This window comes from Rhinolophus hipposideros, assembly GCF_964194185.1.
Source record: "Rhinolophus hipposideros genome assembly, chromosome: 6".
Taxonomy (NCBI): domain Eukaryota; kingdom Metazoa; phylum Chordata; class Mammalia; order Chiroptera; family Rhinolophidae; genus Rhinolophus; species Rhinolophus hipposideros.
In genome coordinates, this window is record NC_138052.1 from 61,221,107 (window position 1) to 61,238,036 (window position 16,930).

A 16,930-nucleotide genomic window follows, 5' to 3' on the forward strand; every position below is an offset into this window, starting at 1 on the left:
ATTGCAAACAGACATACATAGCTGATTTTCCTGTAGGATTATTTGAAATACTTTAAAACAAATGAACAATTAAATATAAGAACCACCAAGAGGAGTAATAGCTCAGAATATTTGGCTAAATAATAAATTTATTAATTTTCTTGCCTAATGTATATTTCATTAATAATATAGTTACATTTCATTATTTTTAAAGTCCTCTGAAAAATACAAATTATGCGATGATGACATTGAAATTCAGTAGTGCTCCTTGAAGTGTTCTCTAGCTGTTCGAGATATCAGTGACATATATTTAACCAAGTACTTTACGTATTTCAAGTAATACTTCATCCTTCCCGTCACTGTATGGTGATAAAGTCTTGTTTTTGTTCGTTTTTTGTATCCAGATTATCCTCCAGATGCTTACGCTTTACTCCCCTTTGAATATTTTTTATTAATCATCATATGCAAGTTTCAATGGTAGATCACTACCTAGGTGACCAAGCAATGAATCCAGTTAATGGAAAGAAATTTGCAAAACAGCTCTTTAAGTATTAGCATTCAAGTAAATAGGGAAAGAAAAGACTACTCATGTAAGGAAGAACAATGAGCATGTCTTCAACATGTAAGTTCTAACGTGTTTTGGAACACAATTAAGAGGTCTATAAGTAAGAAAAAGAGACTTAGAGTTAGAGGTAACATGCAAATTATAGAATACAGTAAATCATAAATTTCAGCAAAAAATGGATTGAATGAGAATATTATACTCTATTTAAAATACAGATTGAGCAAATATAACCTTAGGCATTTTAGGCATACGTATCTACCAACATCTGTGTAACAGTCAAGGCCAATAACCAGTATAAACCTTGATATATATGCAAAATAGGACTGGGAGATTTATTTTTTTTAATGCAGAAAATATATTGTGCAAAAGAAGAGTTATTTAGTGCTAGGCAGCTGCAAAACTAGGTTCTATGTCTGCTGCAGACCCATTTTATGACCAGTGTATCAGCTTGGATAACCGGGAATCTTCTTTGAACACAATTACTTCATCTTGACATTAAGCAGAGAAAAAGGCTTCAAAGCCTTAGATCAGATATTTTATCTGTATTATTTTTTAAATCTCCTTCTCTTGTTTCCCCTGCTTTTCCTCCCCTCTTTGTTTTTCCTACCTTGAGCCCCTCCTTCCCTTCCTTCTTCCATTCTTTTTTCCTTTTTCCTGGCAGAAAAGAAATAGCTCAATAGATAAATATAATATTAGTGATTTGCGGTAGACTTTTTAGAAACTAAAAGAGGTCACAGGAGTGGTCCTGTCCAGATGTGAAAAAGGCATCAAAAGCCACTGCTCATTGTCTGTTTCTGAAAATGACAGCCTCTAGGAAGCCAGCTTGGAATGCTTCTGCAGCCCAGTATGGAAATGGCTTTGTTTAGATTCATTCACATAGATGGATTTTGTAAGCCTTTATGTGTGAACATCCCAAATTATTTTAATTATGCCAATGCAGGAAGGAGATTACGAAGGGAAAAGAAACAAAATTAATACACTTTCTTGGAGAGAGAGCTGGGATAATTTTTAACTATTTTCACAAGTTTCTTAAAGCCAAAAAAATAATATCTGGCACAAATTAGTTCAATCCATGTGTGAAATGCGGGATACAAAAAAGAAAAAAAAGAAAGCTGCCTACATTCATAGAACAGACTGACAGCACACTGAAAAATTATACCACCCAAAATTAAATAAAATGAATGGTATCCCCCCACCCCCAGGATATCAAGGCAGACACTTCAAGGCATTTGTATATGCATTCATTAAATTATTCTCCATGGCAGTGCAAGGCCATGAAGAGAGAAATAGGCCTTTAACTATGCTCTGCTCCAGGATTGAACTATACCATGTGTATTCACATCTGCCCTAAATTAGTGAGAAATGAACAATGCAAATAAATATGACACACAAAAGAGAACTGAAACCCTACCCTGCCTTATGTTTAACCTATTTTGAATCACGTTAGGATGATCCATGTGCTGAAAAGATGTTACGTTAAGAAATAATGTTTTGAAGCCCTAAGAGAGGAATAAGAAATCCTGTTCTTTTCAGTAGTTTTTTTTCTCTTCCCATTTTTTTGTTTCTTAAAAAGAAAGGTGAGGGAGGAAGGAAAGAAGGAAAGTTGGGAGAGAGTAGCATTGCTAGACAAATCAGGACACTCAGTCAACTTTGAATTTCAAATAAATGACGACTAATTTTTTAGTATAAATATGTTCGAAATATTACGAGACATAGTAAATAGCATGTGTGTGTGTGTATAATTTGTGTGTACACATATAGAGTGTATATGTGTACTCTAAAAGAAAAGTTTTAAAAATATATTCATTGTTTAATTAAATTACCTGGGCTCCTGTAATTTTTTTTCCAGCACCAGTTCTCACAGTGCTAGCAGAGAGGTGGAAATTCCATCTGCTAAGTACATGACTCTTCTGATTTTCTTTTTGATTTTATAACAGAACCTAACAAGCATTTACATACACTAATTAATTCAATAAGAAGATACAATAAATACAACTTGAAAGCATTAAAAAAAGTCAATGTTATCTGAAATTCATTATATTTGTAATTCTAGACTGAGTCTAGTTTTAAGTAATGTATTTTAACTGGGATATTCACATCACTTCTTAGCTTCAGTTTGAGCATGGTAATGAGTCTCTTCATTCACTGATTTGAGTGGGCAGGATGGTATATCAAGCAAGGTAAGTATCGAGAAATGACAATGATGGCATATACAGCACTAGTAGACTGCAAGTTCTCTAACAGCATTAAAAACAAAAGAACCAAAAGGGGAAATAAATTGAATTTGGCTTATCTTCCCACAAAGAGTTTTCATTTTCTAAATTGGTATGAATACAATTATTTAAATACCATGAAAGAAGTACATTAAAATTGTTTTTTGAAAGTTATTGACACCAGTATGATTTTAATGATAGTAGTGGTAGATTATTATGATTTCTAAATATTTTGAGGCTATGTGGGGTTCATAAAATACTTTCTAATGGGCAATAATTTAATGAAAGTTCAATACAAACTACATATATATACATATATATTCATTCTCTATAGAAACACAATTATAGCTTTGTGAATAATTTTTCATTTGTAGTTTGCAAGACATATCAAGAAATCTGAAGGCCAGAAAATTCCTAAAGTTGAGTTGCAAATATCAATTTATGGAGTAAAAATTCTAGAACCTAAAACAAAGGTAAGACTTATTTTTGAACGTCAGAAGTACTTTAATCTTTAATTAATTGCAATTATACTTTTAAGAAATACGTAAAATTTGTTACCAGCTGGAGCTGTTTATTTCTCAGTTAATAACCATTTAAAATTATAGGATATTTAGGGGGAAAAACAACTTTTGGGATTGCTTTCAGAGTGGTCTGTTCTTCAGCCTGTGTTTGTGATGTAATAATTTGCATTACGTGCATTCAACAGTATTTAGTCTTATATTTAGGAAATTTTCTTCATGTGTTGTGGAAGAGATACATGAAGTGTGGTTCACTAAGTATGAAAGGAGACAAAAGCTGTGTATTGTTTCTTAAAATATCCCGGATTGACTCTTATTACCCGTAGACATATCAGTATGTATTATTTTACTGGGGGCTGCCATAATGAAATACCACAGATCTGATATCTCAATGGAAATTTATTTTCTTGCTGTCCTGGAGGTTGAAGTTGGTTTTCTCTGAGGCTTCTTTCCTTGATTTGCAGTCGGCTGCCTTCTTGTTGCCTCTTCCAATGATCATCTGGGCATGTACGCCTTTGGTGTCTCTTTGTGTGTCCAGTTTTCTTTTCTTATGAGGACACCAGTCAAATTAGATAAGAAACCACCCTAATAACCTTATTTTAACTTAATCACATCTTTCAAGTCTTATCTCCAAAGATAGTCACATTCTGAGGTACGGGGGGCTTAAGGCTTTAACATACAAATTTGGAGGGAACACAATTTAGCCCATAACACAGTACAACCTTAAGGTTCTTGTATTTAAGAGCCTTTTCCCCTAAATATCTAATGGAAAAATTTTTTTAAAATATAAACTATTTTGGCTTCACATTCATCAGTATATACTTGTTATGGACTGAACTGTTTCCACCGAAAATTCCTATGTGGAAGCCCTAACCCCCAGTTTGACTGTATTTAGAGATAGGTTAAAGTTAAATGAGAAGGTTAAAGTTAAATGAGGTTGTACTGGGGGGTCTCAATCCATATAAGAAGAAGTAGAGACTCTACAGATGCATGAGCCCAGTGGAAAGGCCATGTGTGGACACAGAGAGAAGGTGACCATCTGCAAGCTGAAAGAGCCTTCAGTAGAAAACAAACCTACTGACATCTGGATCTTGGACTTCCAGCCTCCAGAACTATGAGAAAATTGATTTCTGTTGTTTAGGCCACCAACTCTGTTGTATTTTGTTATGGCAACCCTAACAAACTAATACAGTACTTTATTCACAATGTTTCAGAATTCTTGTTTAGTAATTTTAATAAGACCATGAACATCACTTTGTAAAAATTGATTCACATTTATCCAATTATTTTATAAATATATATTGCCAATACTTTTCTCTAACACTGTACCATCCTAACTGACAAATTAATTCAATTTGAAAGGCCAAGGAAACCCGGACCTGTAAACAGATTATGAAAATATTTTTCACAGGTCTGCAATTTTTCCAGTATTTGCCATTGATACCTTCATCTATGTGCATACCACCCCCTAATAATGTCTTGCTATTCAAAGTGTGCTCTGTGGACCAGCATCTGGGAACTTGATAGAAATGTAGACTCTCAGGCCCCATTCCAGACCTACTGAATTGGAGCCTGTAATTTAAGAAGAAACACAGTGATTCTTGTGCACACTGAAGATCGAGGGGTTCTCGTATAGAGCATAGTCTGATGGCTGCATTCAGTAGCCCACATTTTCAAATTATAGTCCATGGAGTACTTGCATTAAAAATACCATGAGCCATTGCAAAAATAAGTCCTAAGGCCCTATCTTAGCATACAGAATCAGAATCTTCGTGGAAATTTTGCATTTTTAATGTTTGAGGATCACTGGACTATGGCATGTATGCCCCCAAAGTTATTATTCAAATCTCAAATTAAAGAGCACTGGTATTCTTTCAGACTTTCAAACAATAAATTTAAGACCTCCCACAACTATGCTGTCTAATTTATTTCTGTTATCCACACTCAATGTTAAATAACAAAGAGTTGGAAACTTTATTTTGGTTATAGCTATCCCCAAACAACTACTGCTGAGGTGGCTGAAAGAAGACAAAGAAATAGTGAAAGAGTAGTGGAAGGTCTACTGAAGTATACACACACACACACACACACACACACACACACACAGGGTGCCAAAAAAAATTATACACATTTTAAGAAAAACCTAGATTAAAATCATAATACTCAATATATACCGATAACAAAAGATGAATACTCAATATATACCGATATCGAAAGATGAACAAATGTGAAAAGAAATCACAATTGACTTCTGCAATTACAAGAGGTGCTCAAAATGGTTACCATCAGCGTAATTTTGATAACAATTTCTTTCTTTCTTAAAATGTGTCTACATTTTTTGGCACCGTGTGTGTGTGTGTGTGTGTGTGTGTGTGTGTGTGTATTTTACTGGGAAACAAGGCAGTTAAAAGTGAGTTAAAAGTTAGTTTAAAAAGTTAGTTAAAAGTTAGTTAAAAGTGAGTTAAAAGTGAGGCGTTATCTACTGACCAGGGAGGCTGGCTGAGATGAATTCATTAGACAAAGTGTAGTAACAAAAGAACACTAGGTTGAGGAAACAGTAAGTTACAGAGTGACAGTGCAACCAAAAGTATAGCAACCAAAGTGTAGTCTTATATGCAATTAAAAAGAAAAATAATCCTAGTCCTGCATTTCCTTTTTAAAATTAAATGGATAGTGGCAAATGTCCAGCCAGAACAGGTCATTTGTAAGCCACGTTTAAATTTTCTTCTAAACCAATAGATCCTGTAACTGTTTTGGAGTGTGTGTGTATATAATTAATTATTAAGTCAATTCCATACATGAATGTTTAGGATATGTCAAAGCACACCTTGAAATATGTGCGACTAATAATACACTTTATGTATTATTTACAATGTGTTGTTCTTTTTGATTTGATCATACCCATAATACATCCAAACTATAAAAATTTCACTGATACCATAATCTATGCATTATAATCTACTAAACCATTCTCCTAGGATGGAACATTTTTAATGCTTCAAATTTTTCATTAATTAAAACAATGTTTAAGTATTTAGAAATGCAAATATGATGAGATGCGATATATAGAGAGAACTTCTTTAGTGTTTAGAATTGACTGTTTAATAATGGCATATCCTTACAAGAGCACAAAATATAAAGATTTAAAAATATTACAAGATCACTAACATTAATGTCATGTGTGTGCATTTATTTATTTTATAAACACTTCATTTACTGGTAATTTTAATCTCAAATATGATTTAGTAATATGCACAGAATGCAAAGAGTGATGGTAAATAGAGACAGAGATAGGTCATATGAATGCAAATGTAGCACAATTTTGCCAGCTCATTATTGTAGAGTCCCCATAGTAAGTCTCACATAATAATCAGTTTCCATTGACAACTGTCAGCTACATCATTCTGTTTCCTAAACTCTTACTGTCAAATTTCCATGCCTCCTCCAACCTAAACCCCATATATAAAACATCAACAAGGTGGAATTCAACTCAATACGATCAGCCAATTGACTTGCAATCATCATTTTTTGCCTTTGCCTTACCCAAATCAATAACACCAATGCTCTTCTTTCCTGTCACAAAGTTTTAATTTCCTATACTTAATAGCTAATTTTCAAGAGGCCCAAGTGAATCCCCGCAAAAGTAAGTTTAAGTTTTCCAAGTTTTTAATGGGAAAGAAACATCTCTATTTTTATTCCTACCAAACTTAAAGAATGATCTTGAATTTTAAAATCTTTGAAATGTCTTACATGAGGTGTGATCAAACAATACAGTAAATGTTTAAATTAAAAATATGTATTATAGTAAAACACACATTGCCATCAATCCCCCTCAAAATACTCCCCCTCGCTTCAAACATACTTATCACATTGTTCTTGCCACTTTCTGAAGCAGTTCTGGAAGTTCTCTTTCGTGGCTGCCTGATGTCCTGAGTCATTTTGACTTTGGGGAGAACCAAAAGTCACACAGTGCAAGACACGGTGAATAAGGTGAATGAGGACACACCATAGTGTTTTTGTTTGACAGAAATTGCTGTATTCCAGAAGCGATGTGTGACATGGAGTGTTGTCAAGATGGGAGGAGGATTTATGGCACACTTTAAAACACACCTTCTCTCAACCGTAGCTCACACCCGACTGACTGAACCAAACAAGTTGAAATTTGTCACACACTGTTACTAAGGTTCCACATAATGCTTCCCGTATTGAAGATCCCTGTCTTTCCGTTGGATGGCACTCAGCAGCATTTACCGTATTTTGTGATCACAATGGTAAGGCTCCATGTCACACATCTTTTCTGGTATGGCAGTTTCTTTCAAATATAAACATGGTGTGTTCTCATCCACCTTATTCACCAGATCTGGCACAGTGCGACTTCTGGGTTTTCCACAAAGTCAAAATGACCATGAAAGGTAAACATTTTGAATTGATTCAGGACATTGAAGCAGCCATGACAGCACAACTAAAGGTATTCATGACAGAGGACTTCTAGAACTGCTTCAGAAAGTGGCAGGAATAATGGGATAAGTGTGTCTGAAGTGAGGGGAGTATTTTGAGGGGGATTAATGACAATGTGTCTTTTACTGTAATAATTTTTTTAATGTGAATATTCATTGTATTTTTATCATACCTTGTAAATTCAATTATATTCTATGTAAATATAGAGCAACTGACCCTTTATCCATATATTATATGGGTAAACACAGAGTATCTTACTCTGTGCACATATATAGAATGTAAGATCTTTTGAATCCCTAAAAATATAGTTACCTAAAAGGTGTATTTTTCAGTTCTTCTGAGCAACAGTGCTTCTAGGCGACTATAGATGCCAATTGTTGGAGTCCATCCAAGCCTTTCAGATTCAGAATCTGCAGAACAAGACTTAGCATCTGTTATTAAACAAACAAACAAACTCCCAAAGTGATTCTGATACAGTATGTTCATATATATGCATTTAGGAACCACTGAGGAGACATGAGTGAAGCAGAAAAATGTCTGTCATTCATTTTATTTTGGGTATAAGTTGTAATTTAGTGGGGAAAAATTAAAAATGATGTTCCTAAAATAAATTTTTTATAGTAAAATATGTATGAGGCAGGATTTAAAAATTCATTGTTAACCTAAAATGGACTTGATAAAAAATAAACTATTTTTCTATCTCATTTGGATGGATGAAAATGGAAGTAAAAGCAACATCAATAGGCTCCAATATCTTTCGTTCTGTGTCCTTTTCCTTTCTGCTTTTCTCACTTGTCCCCCAAATAAAGATCATGCAATGTTAGAAAGAGGTGTTATAGGTGAACCTGGGATTTACTTATTTTTTGTTCCAATTCCAATACAATGTCACCAATGTTAAAGCATAATTGTTTTCTTACAGTGCTTTATTGTGTCCCTGAGTCTCTTTAGACTGTCTCACCAAAAATGTGTACTACATTTAAAATTCATAAAGAACTATCACTACAAAACAATCTCACACAAATAATAAAATTACAAGTTTCAGCTCCCTAGTCTTCTTTTGTGGGATGACACCTCTACTAATCTAAACAAAAATGAAGATGATTTCCAGCTTTCATAACCAAAGACTTTCTGTGATCATACTGATAAGTGATTGAATGAGGGACTGTATGGTTTCACCACCAGCTCTGTGAATGGTGTATTTTCGTGTGACATATAATTTCTTCTATAAAGGGAAAAAAATGAATCATTTTTTATATTGTCTACTAATGATATTTCCTTTTTATGAGTCATTAACATGATTGTACAATTAATAAACTGGTGTAGACCTGCTATCGGTATTTGGGAGCTACAGTGCAACTGAAAGCTATTGTTTGATTGACTGTATTAACATGAAAACAAAAAATATATCAATGAGAAAAAACTGGTGGATCACAGAAAGTATAAGAGAAGGATAGTATCAGATAGATGCGGTCATTTCCAACTCAGGGCTAAGCAAAAGAAAGGGAAGGTGCCCTCATCAAAAGCCTTAGTTAGTTGACTCTTCTTTTTAGCATGGTTCCTCCCTCCTGTTCAAATGGATGAATCAGACTATCTAGGAATGACAAAAAACATTGCATTACAATATACTGCCTCATTTTAATTTTCATGTTTGCATCCAAGCAACCTTTTAATGACTTACAATTTGTTTTGTATGCAGGGAAAGAATGCAGTGCCGTAGACAAATTCTCTTAACGTTTATATATTTGTATATTCCACTTTATAAATTCATTTTCAGTCTGATGAACAGTAATGTGAATTGGAGTGATAGATCAAATCTCAGCAAACTCAGAAAGCCCATGAACCTCTGATCCTTTTGAATTTTGCTTGTGTTTTTCTAAGTACCATTGAAATGACTATTTTAGTTTAATTTGAGTCAGGAGGTCCATCTCCATTACGTATTTGTTTAAGTTTGGGGGTGTATGTAATTATAAAACTAAAGTTTGAAAGATGATTGTTTCACTTTTAAAATCTTAAGTTATATGTTATTAACACAAGCTGGTATTTCAGAAAATGGGGAAAAAAATCTCTTCAACTATGTGTATTTCCACATGTGTTCACAGGAAGTCCAACACAATTGCCAGCTTCATAGAATATCATTTTGTGCAGATGATAAAACTGACAAGAGGATATTCACTTTCATATGCAAAGATTCTGAGTCAAATAAACATTTGTGCTATGTATTTGACAGCGAAAAGTGTGTAAGTATGCCAGATGTTTTAGGGTGGTTTGTTCTGTTTTACAAGCCAGGAATTGTCTTGTTTCCTGCATTAGTAAAGTATTTGGAAATGAATAAGGTCTGCAAATACTTAACTACACTAATAGATTCATCCTGTCATGAGACTATGCTTCAGGATTTCATCTTTAACTAAATTCTTATGTTCAGGGGCACAAGCTTGCATGCAAATTTCTTTTCTTAGAACGTCATGCCTGCTTATGTTATGCATTTATTTCTCTTATAATCATTTAATTTATCTGCAATTTTAATCTTAAATGTATTTAGTAATATGCATGTAATGCAAAGAGTAATGGTGAGTAGAGTATTATTTTTTTTCTGGAGTGTAATGGATCTGATGAAAATAAATATTTTAAACTCCAGGAAATAAAATCTCCTTATGACTCCTTAAAAAATCTCCAATGCTTTAAAAATGTTTTTTTTTAAATTTTCATTATTCATTCAGAAAACTTACTAAAATGAAAGATTATAGAATTGTTTGTGTATGTATGTGCCTGCATATGTGCGAGCTTGTGAACGCAATCTAAAGTTCTTAGCAATAAGAGCAATCAAGAAATTCCAAAGTTAAGTTCTGCAACAGTTCTTTTAATCTTCTGGTATCTTAAGGAAAACCCTGTGTCTTGATTATAAGTGTAAGTTAAGGCTAATCATAACCTAGTCTGAGGTCCTTTTATAAAACAAGATGTGAATTCCAAGCACACATCGCAGCCATTGGTGGTTTTATTGCAGGAAGAACATCTAACCTCAGTAACATTCTTGGCTTAGAGAGGAAAAAGAACTTAATTAGTTTATTTGCTCGTTTTTCATGCTGTCAAAAATATTAGAGGACGAATGTTATTATCACCATTATGTAATTTATTTCTCTGAATTCTGTATGTTAACTTATTAAAAATAAACACCTTTTTATTTGCCCATATAACCCCTACATCAGGTGGACAATAAATGCTCAATAAATTGTTCCTTAAAAAAAATCATTTGAAAAAGTTGACAAAAAGTAGAATGAGTTATCATCTGTATTTTTTAAACTATCGTGCTCTAAAAAGGCAAATTAATGTGCTACAGGGCATCAGAATGTTTTTTTGAAAATTTGATGAGCACTGTGGAACAGCCATCAGAAAAATATGCTTACTTATATAAGAAATACTTTGTGCACAATTAGGCATTTTATATGAAGTTCAAGTTGTTTTTGAAATTTATCCTATTGAATGAACTCATTATATGTAATGTTCCAAGTGCTTCATAACCAAAATTATTTGCAGAAGTTTTTCTTCATGTGATTGAGAAGATCAAAGTAAATACATTCTATGTGTAACATAGAATAATCCTTCACCACTTACACGAAGCAGTAAACTTAGTTGTTCTCCTTTCTTGCTTTACGCGGAAATAAAATTTCTTGGGGTCCTTTGAAATATTCATAATCAGAGATTATTATAAATATTAGTATTCTTATAGTTTTGTGTCAAATATTTTATCTTTCTTTATTTGAACCCCATACAAATTTGTCACATGATTATTTAAAACATAAGCTTGCCAGAATCCCGTGTAGTTATATTGTTTTTTCCCTGATCATAATTGTTTGTAATTAATTTCCTGAATTTCAATTCCTTGACCCATTATTCTCTTTGGATATAGCATGTTAGCGTTCTTTTTGTTTGTTTGTTTGTTTTTCTTGAAGGTTGAAAACAATTTCTTGAAGTCTGAAACAGTGTGAAGTCTACAACCATTAGTGTGAATAATGTTCCTAAGGCGGGGCTTTTAAAATAAAGCTCTTTGATTCCTACTTCAAAAAATAAGTTTGTATTGATTGGGGCTGGAGCTCAGGAAATCTACATTTAGCTTCTTTACCAAATGATTCTACTACAGGTAGATGGAAGTCTGGGCTTTGAAAAGCTAGGGTTCAAGATATCTCTCAACTACAAGTGGGCATCACATTTATGGTTCAAACAGAACGTGTTTCCTCAGAGTTTCATAATATTACCTTCACCTCAAGGTTTTATTTCTTCTAATTGTAATAATGACTGTATTTATGAAATTAATTTGATGTATAATAGCATTTTTGATATGCCTTCTCTAATTTTCATTTTAAATAGCTAATCTTAAAGTATTATTATACAACAGAAAAATAAATTATGGCTCAGTTGGCACAACTCTTTCCTCTTGTTTTAAGAAAACAAGACCAGAGAAGTTGAGTGACTTCCCCAAAGTTACAAAGCTAGGTAGTAACAGAATCGGGATTACAATTTAAGACATTAGATTGCCATTTTAGCATTTGTCCCATCATGTTCTATTATTCTCATGTTCTATTACTAACTGTGACCTGTCCCAGAGTCCATCTGCTCTTATTGAGGCCTTTGTCTTATCTACTCATTTTATCTTTTCAGTACTTCTGCGAAATTGTTCAGAGTTTGAAACATAGATGAAACTTATCTTAGTATGCCACAGGCTGGAATTCACTACTTTATTAACAGTACCATGTTTTGTTAATGGTGACCGTGAAGAGGATATGGGGAGCTAGAGTACTCAGCTCTGCCAAGCAATAATGAAGACAGGCCAAGTGAGGAAACTGAATCTCTATCTCCAGCAGGCAGTAATAAGGCAGTGCTCTCCCATTCCCATTATCCTACTGGAATTGTGACAGAGTGAGATACCCCAAACACAAAGTTTAAATAAGTTTTAGAGTCTCATATAATATCTAAAATATCCAAGATTCAATTACAAATCAATCATCCTATCAAAACACAGGGTGATCTTAAACTAAATGAAAAAGATGACCAACACATCCCAACCCTGAAATGAGGTATTCGAATTACCAGAAAAAGATTTTAGAAGATCCATTTTAAAAATAATAAAAAAGTGATATGCACTCTTGAAACATTTTATTTTCCAGAAAATCTTATCAAAGTAATAAAAAATAAAGCTAAGAAATGGAAGTTATAAAGAATACCCATGTACTAAAATAGACCACATCCTGGATTATATAATAAATTTCAGAAAATTGAAATGACAAAGAAAGGATAAGAAAGTAATCAATCTAAAAATCAATAACATGTTAATAACAGAATTGTCTTCAAAAACTTGGAAATGAAATGTCATACTTGATTTTGTAAATGTAAACATTCCATATGTCAAAGAGGAATTTGCAAAGGAAAATTTTTAAGATGCGGTGAACTACATATAAATGATATAGAACATAACATTTTTGTGATACAGATATTTATAACAACAAAGTTAATAAATTAGAAAGAAGGAAAGTCTCATATCAATAATCTAAGCTCCCACCTCAGTTACCTAGAAAACAAAATATCAAAATAAACTCAAAGTAAGAAGAAGGAAGAAAATAAGAAAGCTTTTAAAAAATTAAATAAAAAACAAAAACAATAGAGGAAATCAATGAAACAAAGAGCTGGTTCTTTGAAAGATCATAAAAGCAACAAAAATTTTAATAAGATTGGCAAAGAAAAAAAAAAGGACAGAAGTTACCAATGTCAGGAATGAAATAGGAGATTTTATTGCAGATGCTCCAGACAGCAAAAGAATAACATGATGCCAAAAACTACATACACATAAATTTGACAACACAGATGAATTGAATCAACTTTTCAAAAAACAAAGCTATATTAAATCACCCAGTATTAAATATACAATTTGAATAGACCCATAACTATAAAGGACATTGAACATATAATTTAAAACTTATAGAAAGAGAAATCTCCAGGTCTAGATGTTTTAACCGGAGGAATCTATAAAATGCTTAAAGAAGAACTAACAACCTATTTCAACCTATTTCAAAAAATAGAAGAGATGAGAGCACTTCCCAATTAATTTTATGAAATTGGTATTTCCCTAATAGCTATACTGGACATAGTGCAAAAAAAGAGAAATGAAAACTACACACCAAGCTGTATCCCTTTGGAAAATATATACAATGATTCCTAACAAATTATTAGCAAATATATTCAGCAAAATAGAAAAAGAATTATATACCAAGATGAAGTGGAGTTTGCTCATGACATGCAAGTCTTGTTCAACTTTCAAATATCCAACAATGTAATCAACCATATTAACAAGCTAAAGAAGAAAAATCATATCATATAATGAATGCTTTATTTTTAAAAAAATGAACACCCATTCTTGCTTAAACACTGTCAGAAAAAATAAGAATATAAAAAAGTCTTTAATTTGAAAAGAGCATTTAAAATTAAAACTATAGATAACATTTTACTTAATGGTGAAAAGCTGAATGTTTTCTTCCTAATATTCAGAAGAATATTCAGGATTTCTACTCCACCCACTCTTATTGAACACAGTCCTAGAATGTCTAACCTAGAATTGCAATAAGACAAGAAAAGAAAATAAGAAGCATTCAGACTGGTAAGGAAGAGATAAAACTGACCTTTTTTGCAAATACATGATTATCCACATAGAAAATCCAAATGAGTTTACAAAAAACAAACAAAAAAAAAACAACCTGGATCTAATAGGTAAGTTTAGAAAGGTAGCAGAATACATAATAAGCATACAAAAATCAATTGCATTGCTTTATACTAGTAATGAATATATGGATACAGAAATGTACAATTAATTTAAAAAAAACATATATATGTATAGGTGTAACTCTAACCTAAGATGTGAAACTTGTACAGGACTTGTATGTTGAAAACTACAAATCACTGATGGAAGAAATAAAAAGAGATGAAATAAGTGGAGAAACATACCATATTCATGGATTGGAAGACTCAATCTAGTATATATATATATATATATATATATATATATATATATATATATATATATATATATATATATATGTCAGTTCTTTCCAAATTAATGTACATGTTTAACACAGTTCCTGTCCAAATCATAGGAAGATTTTTTTTTTTTGGTAGTTACAGATAAGATTGTTCAAAAATCTACATGGAAAGGCAAGTGAACTAGGATTGATAAAAACAGTTTTGAAGAAGATCAGTAAAGTGAAATAAATCACTTCCACTATTCAAGACTTATTATACACTTATAGTAACCAAAGTTGTAGTTTTTGTAAAAGGATAAATTTATTAATGGAACAGAATGGAGAATACAGAGATCAACCCACACAAAATTACCTCACTGACTTTTGACAAAGGTGCAAAATCAATACAATAGCTGCAACATGTAAAAGATGCACTTTTCAACATATGGTGCTGGTGAACTTGGACTTCCATGGATAAGTAAAATACACCTTGACTTAAACATCACACCTTTTGTAAAAAATAACTGAAAATGCATCATATACTTAAATGTAAAATGCACAACTATAAAATATTTAGAAAAGAAAAACATGGAGAATTTTCAGGATGTAGAGCTAGGCAGAGTTCTTAGACTTGACACCTAAAGCAGGATCTGTAAATGGAAAAAGTGACAAATTTATCTTCATCAAAAATAAGTAATTTTTTTCTATGAAAGGCCTTATGAAGGGAATAAGAAGACTAAGAGTGGGAGAAAATGTTTGCAAACTTATATCACTATTATCTACAGTATGTAAAGAACTCTCAGAACTCAACAACATAAAAACAATTTATTAAATTGGAAAATTGGCAAAAGATATGAAGGAGCATTTCATTAAACAGGATAGTCAGATGACAAATAAGCACAAAAAGATGTTAACATTGGTGTCCATTAGGGAAATGCAAATTAAAATGAAAATGAGATATCTATCAGAAAGTCTACAATAAAAAATAGTGATTATACCAAATGCTGGTGAAAATGTGGAAAAATGGATCACTTGTACATAGCTGGTGGGGATATAAAATGGTACAACCACTCAGAAAAACATTTAGTAGTTTTATAAAAAACTGAACATGAACTATCATATGACCTATTTGGGCATTTATCCCAAAGAAATCAAAACTCATGTTCACAAAAAAACCTATACACAAATGTATATAGAAGCTTATTCATAATAGCCCCAAAGTACAAATAATAGGTGATTAGTTGAACAAACAACAGTGCATTAAAACCGTGGAATAGTTACTACTCAGCAGTAAAAAGGAATGAACTATTAATACATACAACAACCTTGATGACTCTCCAGATATGGACTAAAGAAAATGAATCCCAAAAGCTTATATACTGTATGATTCCATTTGTATAACATCTTGAAATGAGAACATTATAGAAATGGAGAAAAGATTAGTTGTTTCTAGGGTTTAAGGAAAGGGTAAGGTAGACAAAAAGAGGCTGTCGCTATAAAACAGCAAGATGAAGATTCTTGGGCTGATTTCCAATTCTGTATCTTGACTATATTAATATCAATATTAATTGCTTGTGATTTATACTGTAGTTTTGTAATATGTTATCATTGGGGGAAAGTGAATAAAGGGTAAACAGGATATCTCTGTATCATTTCTTACAACTCTATATAAATCTAAAATTATCTCATAGTTAAAAGATTACTTAAAAAAAATAACCTGGAAAAGAAATTATGGCCTATTTAGACCAACCCTTTCATCATATTTAAAATAAATTCAGGCCAGCAAGATTTAGTGCCTTTCCCAGAGTCACAAAGCTAGGTAGCAATAGAATTGGAACTACGGTCCAAGATCCTAGATTCCCGTTTTCACACTATTCTATCATGTTATATTACTTGCATGTCTGTGACCTCTCCAGAATCCCTCTTCTCTTACTGGGACGTTTATTCTATTCATTTCTTGTATTATATATAGTTAGTACTTATGTGAATTTCTAAGAGCTTGTTTGAAATTTAGATGACAGCCTATTCTAGTATGCTACACAACTGTAACTCACTTTCTTAGTATCATCATGTTGTATTATTAAGATTTGATATTTACACAATTTCTACAATCATCTACTCAAGTTTAGAAAATAAAATTGGACTATGGACGTATATTGTGATGTTACTGATTTGGCTTCTTTATCATAAGCCCAA

The 16,930-nt window shown here is 32.3% G+C and overlaps 1 protein-coding gene across 15 annotated transcripts in view; it reads left to right on the plus strand.

Annotated features, from left to right (window-relative positions):
* The window catches only part of GULP1 (GULP PTB domain containing engulfment adaptor 1), a 229,485-nt gene that overhangs the window by 183,495 nt on the left and 29,060 nt on the right, over positions 1-16,930 (plus strand). For 13 of the 15 annotated variants that reach the window (XM_081051311.1, XM_081051321.1, XM_081051317.1 and 10 more), the window contains exons 6-7: positions 3,132-3,230; positions 9,833-9,970. The exons of the other annotated variants lie outside the window; for them this stretch is intronic. In XM_081051311.1, coding sequence (XP_080907437.1) covers positions 3,132-3,230; positions 9,833-9,970 — 237 coding nt within the window. The remainder of the gene's footprint in view (positions 1-3,131; positions 3,231-9,832; positions 9,971-16,930) is intronic. 15 annotated transcript variants of the gene reach the window in all.